Source organism: Taudactylus pleione, unplaced genomic scaffold (genome assembly GCF_031769625.1).
Source record: "Taudactylus pleione unplaced genomic scaffold, aTauple2 ptg000366l, whole genome shotgun sequence".
Lineage (NCBI taxonomy): Eukaryota > Metazoa > Chordata > Amphibia > Anura > Myobatrachidae > Taudactylus > Taudactylus pleione.
This window is the reverse complement of record NW_028284767.1, coordinates 10,698,131-10,707,404: the sequence shown is the minus strand read 5'-3', so window position 1 is coordinate 10,707,404 and position 9,274 is coordinate 10,698,131. Positions and strand designations below refer to the sequence as shown.

General features: G+C 46.3%; 1 protein-coding gene across 1 annotated transcript; it reads left to right on the top strand.

The window, feature by feature from the left end:
- Nucleotides 1–4,060: 4,060 nt before the first annotated feature.
- On the top strand, nt 4,061–4,585 carry H2AX (H2A.X variant histone). Its single transcript, XM_088444494.1, has one exon. It carries the CDS (start codon nt 4,087–4,089, stop codon nt 4,528–4,530), a length of 444 nt encoding a protein of 147 aa, XP_088300620.1. The 5' UTR covers nt 4,061–4,086; the 3' UTR covers nt 4,531–4,585.
- Nucleotides 4,586–9,274: the final 4,689 nt, after the last annotated feature.

Here is a 9,274-nt window from a genome sequence, read left to right as displayed (position 1 = left end):
ACCCTGCGTGAGCTGACCAACTGTTGGCTGTGGCAGAAAAGCCTGCCCCCACCCTCCCGCTGGCATTATTAGGTAAACGCTCAGTGGGAGGGAAGAAGTGCAGCATAGGACAGAGCTGGGCGCAGGGAAGCCTAGTGCCTGTCCTGGTAGCAATACACAGCATACAAAGTTCTTCAGGAGTACAGATGGTGCACACAGCAAGATCTGAAAGTTCATATACATTGAATGGGATTTTACTGCTCTATAAATACAATCTCAACATCCACGTACATGTTGGCAGGGGGTAATTCAGAACATTGCCTCTTTAAAAAAAATATATGATTAGTTCACAAATCTGTGTCTGTGAACAAAAATCCCAAAATGGCAATATAATAAATTTATACAAGTGTTGGGACTGCCATGCTGGACATTGAGGGCTCAATCCTATTAGGTGCAAGTTGTTGGTAGTGCAGGGTAATATTGTCTGGTGATGACAACAGGTAATTTCCAGTCAATAACTACAAAAGGGTCACATTATTTGAAAGATGGGACTGCCATCTTTCTGATGATCACTACAGGAATTACAGTCCAGGGATGGGAGGAGATCTAGCCTGGTTTTCATTATTTCAGGGGCACCCACATTGGAAAAAAGGAGGGTCCCCTTTTTCACATAATGGAACTGCTTAGTACTAGGGATAGCCATTGATAGTTAACCATCGATGAGTGCTAACTATCAATGGCCGATGGTTTTGCCATTGATGGCAGAGAGAGTAAACGGTTCTCTGCCATCAATAAACGAGTAGGAGCCAATAGTTTTTTTCTTTCTTTTTCTTGACGGGACGAAGGATAGCCATGCCACCATTTATGATTGTCCCTCGGCCCGCCATGTCCCCCAGCAGTGGTGGCCATCGAGCGGTCCAAACCATCGAAAGTTCATCATAGATGTTTTTTGTGCCATCAATGGTTATTACTGATGGTCCCTTTGATGATAAACATTGATAAACACCCCACCGATGACCATTCCTACTTAGTACTTATTGTCAAGTGATCACCAGATATTACCCTGCACTACAGAAAACATACATAACTACTTTTTGTTTTCTTTTGCAAAAGTGTTGTCGTTGTTCATGCGCTGCAACAATGCCGCTTGCTGTTCCTCCTCTCCAGCCGCTTGCACTACCCAGAAGGTAATTTGCTTTTTTCTATCTCCCTGTTGTGGGACTAATTCTATATGTGTAGCGAAGAGATTAACAGACAAAAAAAACAATTCTTAGTGTCATGCAGCTCAGTAACATTGCGGCACAACGCCCAGTGCCAGCTTTAAACCTATGACATGACATCGAACCTAGGGGGACAGCACCAGCTCTAGGTAGTGGAGCACTGCCCAGAGCGTCCTAAAGACGCTCCGGACAGCTCCACAGGCTGCTGCCTGGAGCATCCCTTGGACGCTTTGGGCGGCTCTGCTGTAGCGCTACTGGTTGCAGGGTACTGCTCCAGGCACCTAGCAAGCCACATGCAGGTTCCGTGGGGGGCAGCGATGGTGCCGCTCCCAGGGCCCTGCACCCTGTAGGACGGCACCGCTCCCACACCCATAGTTACGCCCTGGTGTCATGCATGGGGACATTTAAGTAATCCATATAAAAGTGGTTTGTGTATGTGGCAAACTACTCTAATCCCAAAGTCTTCTTGCTTAGTTGTCAAATTGTACATATCCATGTATCAGCTGTAGTGCTGAGTGGCCCAATAGCGATTTGGCCCAAGTCCCATGGCTACATTTCCTGCTGAGCATCATTTCCATGTTAAGCCACACATCTACACCTTGGGGCCGATCCTGAGTAGGACTGGAAATGTGGACAGATCTTGTAGATATCTGCTAACTGTGCATGTGCGGTAGAAAGCGATTGCCGACTGCGCATGTGCCATAGAAAGCGATTGCCGACTGCGCATGTGCCATAGAAAGCGATTGCCGACTGCGCATGTGCCATAGAAAGTGATTGCCGACTGCGCATGTGCCACACCATGCTTGCGCACACGGATGGAAATTGCAAGTTCGGACTGATTGATCTGCCCATAGACGGACCACTGTTTCCGTGAAATGGGTGTTTCCAGGTGGTAACTGGGTCGGCGACCATGTGAACGTATGTTTCATGGGAGTGTTGTAGGTACGTGAGCTGACTTCCGTGCTCCTTTGTGCAAATGGGATGCCTGTTTCAGACAGATTTTTTTGCACCCAGAATGAACATAGTTGGTGCATATCCTGATACTAATGATTGTGGCTGCTGTTGCGGATGGAAAAACAGTGGTCGGATCGGCCTTCCCCATAGAGACACACAGATGCATGGGTGGATGCTTGTTTTAGCATAAGGTAATAAGTAGTCTGCAGTGACCGTATAGAAAAGTGTCCATAGATGCATCCGCCTCACAATCAGCCCTTGTCTCTAAGATCATTTGTGCCATATGACTATTTGGTGCATCAATAAGGAGTCATGAATACTACCTGAAAATATGGCCACTAGGCTTCAGATCTAGGGATGGCAATCGTTCTTCGATGGTGTTACAAACAACGATGGTCTATGGCTGATGCTAAGTGGAGTTTTTTTTGCCATCTATGGTACAGTGCTGATGCCGCATCATTAATGGCAGCACCCTGATGTTGAAAAACAGTGGCGCCAGTCCAATGCCAGAAGTCTGCGTATGCACACAGGGGTGGATTTGCCACAAGGCAACATAAGCGGCCGCCTAAGGCCAGTCAGAGGAAAGAGATTAGTGGAAGAGGCTGCTGTCTACAAGGAGAGGTGAGCTATGATGGGTCCGGGGGCTGTACTGCAGAGGGGGAGCCGCGGTTTATCGTGTTTCAGAACCCACCTGCTATAGTCCAGGAGGGGGGGAGGGCTGGTTGATGTTTCAGCAGTCACCTGCTATAGTCCGGGAGGGGGGATGGTGGTTGTGTCGTGCTGTGTGAATGCATAATAAATGAATGTCTGTGTCAGTAAGTGGTGTTAGTAAGTGTGTGTCAGTAAGGGTTATTGGTCCGTAAATGGTGTCTGTGTGACTAAGTGGTATCTGTGTTAGTAAGTTGTGTGTGTATACGCAAGGGGTGTCTGTCAGTATGCATGTACTGTATAATAATGTGCTAATAAGTAGTGTCAGTAAGGGGAATATTTCAGTATGTGGTATCTGTGTCAGTAAATGTCTGTCAGTAAGAGGTGTCTGTGTAGATTAAGAGTGCCTAGGTGGTGTCTGCGTCAGTAAGCAGTGTCTGTTAGTAAGTGTGTTTGAGTCAGTAAGAGATGTCTGTGTAGGTTAAGTGTGCCTGTGTCACTAGGTGGTGTTTGTGTCAGTAAGCGGTGTCTGTCAATAAGTGTGTCAGTTAGAGATATCTGTGTAGGTAATGGGTCTATTAGTAAGTGGTAAAATGATAAAAAAATTTAAATTATTTGTGTAAGTCAGTAATTACATAAAAAATATGTTCCTGTATTCTTGTCCATCGTTTTGTGATCAGTAAGACATTTTCTTGTCCATTAAAAATTTTCACATACTTTGGACATTGCAGCAATTTTTCAGAATTGCCCCCTCGTCCCTCTCCCCATTCATTGGGATGTCTGCTGAGAGCTTTAATCAGTCTTAAGAACATATTACTGTTATTGTGCAGCCATAACTATGATCTGCGTTCATCATTCTAACAAAATGACTGAAATCCTGAATGGCTGAATGATTTGTGAGCACTGAGCACCGCCGACCACAGGCATTTATTAGGTATATGTGTTCTGTTTGTAGTAGGCGTGGTACGTTCCCGCTGCTGTATTTACACCGGCACTCACAGAAATTGAATTAGGCGGCGGCCGGGTGTATATACACTGTGTATACTATGGGAAGTATAGTACAGATTTCAAACATCCCGCGCTGGTCACTGATAGGTTACATAATGTACAGGGTTTGGGAGAGCGCCAGTCACAGCATAGAGTCCCCCTGTCACGCCTGCTAGACCTCGGAGCACCCGCCAAAACTGACCAATGAGAGCGTAGAACTGCGGTATAAAGGAGACGCGCGCTGAGGGCAAAGCGTCACACAGACACGTCCCGTACTAGTCAGTGATACAGCAGAACCATGTCAGGAAGAGGGAAAACCGGTGGAAAGACCCGCGCCAAGGCGAAGACCCGATCTTCCAGAGCCGGTCTCCAGTTCCCGGTTGGCAGAGTGCATCGCCTGCTGCGGAAAGGCAACTATGCTGAGCGTGTCGGCGCCGGAGCCCCGGTGTACCTGGCCGCCGTGCTAGAGTACCTGACGGCCGAGATCCTGGAGCTGGCGGGGAACGCAGCCCGCGACAACAAGAAGACCCGCATCATTCCCCGGCATCTGCAGCTGGCCGTCCGCAACGACGAGGAGCTGAACAAGTTACTGGGAGGGGTGACCATCGCCCAGGGCGGCGTCCTGCCCAACATCCAGGCCGTACTGCTACCGAAGAAGAGTTCCAGCGCCGCTCCCACCACCGGGAAGGCATCCAGCAAGGCTTCCGGCAAGAAAGCGTCTCAGCAGTCCCAGGAGTATTGAGCTCCATACCCCGATACCGACCTCCAGCAACCCAAAGGCCCTTCTAAGGGCCACCTAACCCTGTAAGGGGGCTATAATGTGCCAACGTGTGTTCTTTTCTAGGTGCGGGATGCCGGGCGAGGGTGCAGCAGGGAATGGCTCCTAGCGATTTGGGGTAACTGTTACGTAGGTAGGGGGGAATAATGCCAACTAACGATTTACATTGAGCCTCCGTAAAATCTGCGCTGAGACCCTGCACCCGGGGGGAATTCTTCCAATATTACACTATTAGGCGCCACAAGTGGTCCGCAGCGCCGTACATACAGAGCGCTGTTGTGGGGGCAGCCACGTGCACTGGGAGTGTATAGTGTAATCGATGGAATGCATATGTTACTTTCCCGCCCAGAAATACATTGGCAATGGACGGTGTATATGTTCATCATCTTGAGCATGATCTAAAAGTACATTACCGTAGACTGAATGCATTGCAGGGAACTGTTCCTGTAATAGAGAATGGTTGCAGGAACGACTTGGCTTCCTCAAGACGAAATATACAATATTCAATCACAACACAAATCTCAGCATTGTTTTCATTATTGAAAACCGTGATTTAAACTTTTTTACAGTACATTAATTTATAGGGCTCTATTTATCAACATTTTTACTAAAATAATGTGAAAAAGGGTGTTTTCACACCCTTTTCACATTATTTTAGTATCACCTATAGTTATTACAGGGAAATTGGAGTAGAATTTGTAAAATTTTACTCCAACCCCTAAGTATCACTTATTTTTAATAAAGCAGGTCGCATTTCCCATAACTGTAATGGGAAATGTGATCTGACCAGAGTTACTAAAAATAAATGTGAAAAAAATATAGGAGGAAAGCCCTGTGATAATAACGCCACCTGGAGGTGGTGGCATCCAGGGTCTCCCCCGGTTACCGGCCTCCTGCCCTGCTCTAACGGGGAGAGTAGAGCCGGGAGTCGGTCCCTGTAATCAGCTGTGTGGTCTAAACAGACTGCAAGCTGATTACTGTAAAAAAAAAAAAAATTTTTTTTTTACCTGACTCCAGGGACCGGTGATCGGACCTCCGGAGATGACTCCCCTCCGGTCAGCTGGTCTCCCACAGTGCACTGCTGCCCGGTCATCAGGTGATCGGGCCCCAGTGCAGTATGGGAGATCACCTGACCAGAGGAATGGAGGACATCACCGGAGGCCCGGAGCATGCAGGTAAGTGAGAAGGGGGTCCGCGATCGCGGGGGTGGGGCTTAGTGCCGTGGGGGGGTAGCAGCGGCGACCGGTCGGCGCATGCGCGGGCACTTAATCACAGTTTTTTTTGCGAAAATACCGTGATAAGGCTCCAAAGGGGATTAGCAGGGACAGAGCTTTATCGCAAGCTGTGTCCCTGCAAGGGATTTGTAGTAAATCCCTGTGATATTGCCTGAATTCGCAATGCGAATTCACTCGGTAATATCACACTATAATCTGCATTACCAATGCGGATTGTAGTAAATAGAGCCCAATAGTCTTAACATGTCATGTTTTCTATCCACTTCAAAATAAAAGCGCAAAAAACTAGTTACCTCTTTGGCATCTTCAATAGTGTTACATGCACCAGTTCCTGTACGGAAGAGCATTAAACCCCTACCAAAACTTGCAGGAACAGCAGGGCTTGTAACGTGGTAAGTAAATGCTAAACAATCAAGTAATCTAATTATGAAATTAAACGGGAAATGTATCAAACCTGAAGAGTGATGAAGCTGTCCATAGCAAGCAATCTGCTTTTCCTGTGTTTTTTATTTATATTGCTTGATAAATAGCTATTAGCTGATTGGTTGCTGGGAATAGCAGAACCCGTCAAAGAGCTCTCTATAGTGGGATACTATGTAAACTGGGTTTTAATAAAAGATAATTGGGTTCTTTCTCTGTTAACCCTTTTGAGTGTCTGCATTATTTCAGTAAATATTTGATTGCTAAGTATAGTGCCCTTTATGTTTTAAAGACCTGAAAATACTGATACATTTGGGGTTTTCCAACTGCCATCTTTTCTCACTTGTTACAGTAATTTTACTTGCATGATATTTCACTATACAGGGGAAATGTATCAAACTTTAGAGTGACAACACAAGTGTTCCCGCTATTCTGTTAAGGGAGAAGATAACGCAGTTCTCTTCTGTTAATCCCCATTTCGCACAGTATTGCATTCGAGATAGTAAGATGGCGGTTCCCAAGCTCTGCCAATACAGTCCAGGTTTTAAGGATATCCAAGCTTCAGTCCAGATGGTTAAATCTGGTACTAATTAAGTAACCTGTGTTCAAACTAGGGATGGACATCGGTAGCCCACCATCAAATGGCTTGGCTTCCACCATTGAATCTTTAGTTGCGATGGTAACTATCCATCACATCCAAAGCATTTGATGGTAAACACTAGTAATACTAGCGCAGCAGTAGGGATGGCCATTGGTGTGGTTGCCATTGATGGCAAACTAGCAAGTAGCCCTTGATGCAATGCATGACCATTGATTGTAGGGCAGGGCTATGCTCCCTGTTCCAGTACCTTGTAAAAAAAAAAAAAAAAAAAGTTATGCTTATACATCTATGGAGGGAAACAATCTGGTTCTCCCCCATTGTTTGCAAAAGCATTCAGCATCGGCCATAAACGATTATTATGAATCGATGGCTATCCCTATGAAGCAGCCACTGTGAAAGAGGGCGGAGCCATGCATCACCCCAGCTCATGTCACTGTGGGGGCGTGCCCAGCGTTCTGAGATGCTGGGCTGCCCCTATGCTCCCCCTAACTGAATAGATGTTGTGCCCCCTACTGCCTCATCTAGACTGTCTTTTCTTCTACTCCTCCCTCAGCAGCTACATTATTTTCTCCTCTACCACCAGTGTTCACCTCTTTTCTCCATCTATAGTCTCCTCTACGTTCTTCCCCTCCTCTGTCTCTCCATCACATATAAGTCTCTCCACCAGGGGCGGATTGGGATTGAAAACCAGCCTGGGAAATTTCTGAAGCAGCCCTAAATGAGGGGTGGAGGAGGTGAGGTCTGAGGACAAGTTCACTTCACTGTTATATTGTCTCCTGCTATAAGTACCTGTGCTGTAGAGATGTTGCCCACAGCAACCAATCAGCTATAATTTCTCTATTGCATAATAGAAAATTATAAACAGAATCTGGTTGGTTGCTACCCTTAAGTGTCCCTTCTCATAACAATACCATGAATCCTATAGCTCTGCAACCCACGTCCCTCCCTACACTCCCATCTACCTCGAAACAGCTCTCGAAACCAATGTAGCATCATACTTATTATTAGTATTAACTACTTAACATAAAACTCCATCCTATGCACTCTGCGGGGTCTATGTACTAAGCCGTGCAGAGAGATAAAGTGAATGGAGATACAACCAATCAGCTCCAGTCACTTTGTTTGAAAAATGACAGGAGCTGATTGGTTGGTACTTTATCTCCATCCACTTTATCTCTCTCCAAGGCTTAGGCAATAGACCCCTGCATCTTCTTTACAGTCCAGATGACAGCTCCTCTACACTGACGTGCCAATTCCATAGTGGAACGAAGCTCCTCTCACAGTGGTGGCTCATTCAGTGTCGGAGAGCTGGTGTGCAGTCACATAACTGAGTTAATGTATGTTGATGTAGCTGATTGATAGCTGCCCAGACAAACGCATGAATATCCTTCCTTATAGTGTTTACTTTACAGTACATGACATGGACAAGGTGCCAAATTCAGCACAATTTTTATCATCTTGCAAAGTAAAGGTGCCCATCCACTAGGTGATTACACGATTATGACATCATTATCGTGCAATCACTCAGCAATTGTGCACAAATCGGGCATCCAAATGTCGGAAACGACCAGCGATGCCTGCTGCCGCTGGTCGTTTATGACATCGATCATCGCCTGAACATGCAGGCCCATCTGCCGATAACTACAGATTGGCCATGTTCGGGGATGATTGACTGTGCCTACACTGAGCGACATATCTTTCAGTGTAGGCACCGCACCCCCTAGGAAAACGACTGTACAATTACGATGTAATCGTACCATCTATCCCTGATCTTGTAGTGGATGGGCACCTTTATACACGTTTCAACTATGAGTGTGAAACAATGGCTGAGAAGGCTCAGTCACCTTCAACATGTTAATATTCAGTAGTAAAATTTGCATATGATTAATATGTTGCAACACAAAAATGACAGTGTAAAGGGGCCTATCCATTTAACGACATGAAAGTCTGAATGTCCAGCATTCAGACTTTCATGTCGCCGAGGTGCGGGCACCGCACTGAAAGATGTTCACTGAACGTCTTCAGTGCAGGAGCCCAACCTCCCTATCTATTAACATGCCGAACCTGACGACCGTCGTCAAGTTGACCGGCATGTTCGATAGATAGTCAGGGTCGGCAAGGACCCAACGTGCACGCGCATCGCTGGTCCTTGCTGGCTGTCCACTATCAAACTTTCTGCACGTTCCGACCAAAACCTCCTGGTTTTGGTCGCATCGTGCAGAAAGTCGGCAAATGTGTAGTATATTTGTAATTGTCACAAAGTATAAAGAAGGCCTGTACTTACATCTAATGGTCAGTTGGAGCAATTATGTCAGAGAAGAGAGGCAACCAATGCACTGGCTTGAGGTGACATTCTGTTCCTGATTGAATAGGAGATGACTAGTGTCAGAGGCTTAATTTCATAAGAGGCATCCAGAGGCAAAATAGCGGCTGGTGCCCCCCAACCTGTACA

Bases quoted from the DNA above. Each gene is read 5' to 3' on its own strand.
- H2AX (XM_088444494.1), top strand. From the start codon at position 4,087: ATGTCAGGAAGAGGGAAAACCGGTGGAAAGACCCGCGCCAAGGCGAAG.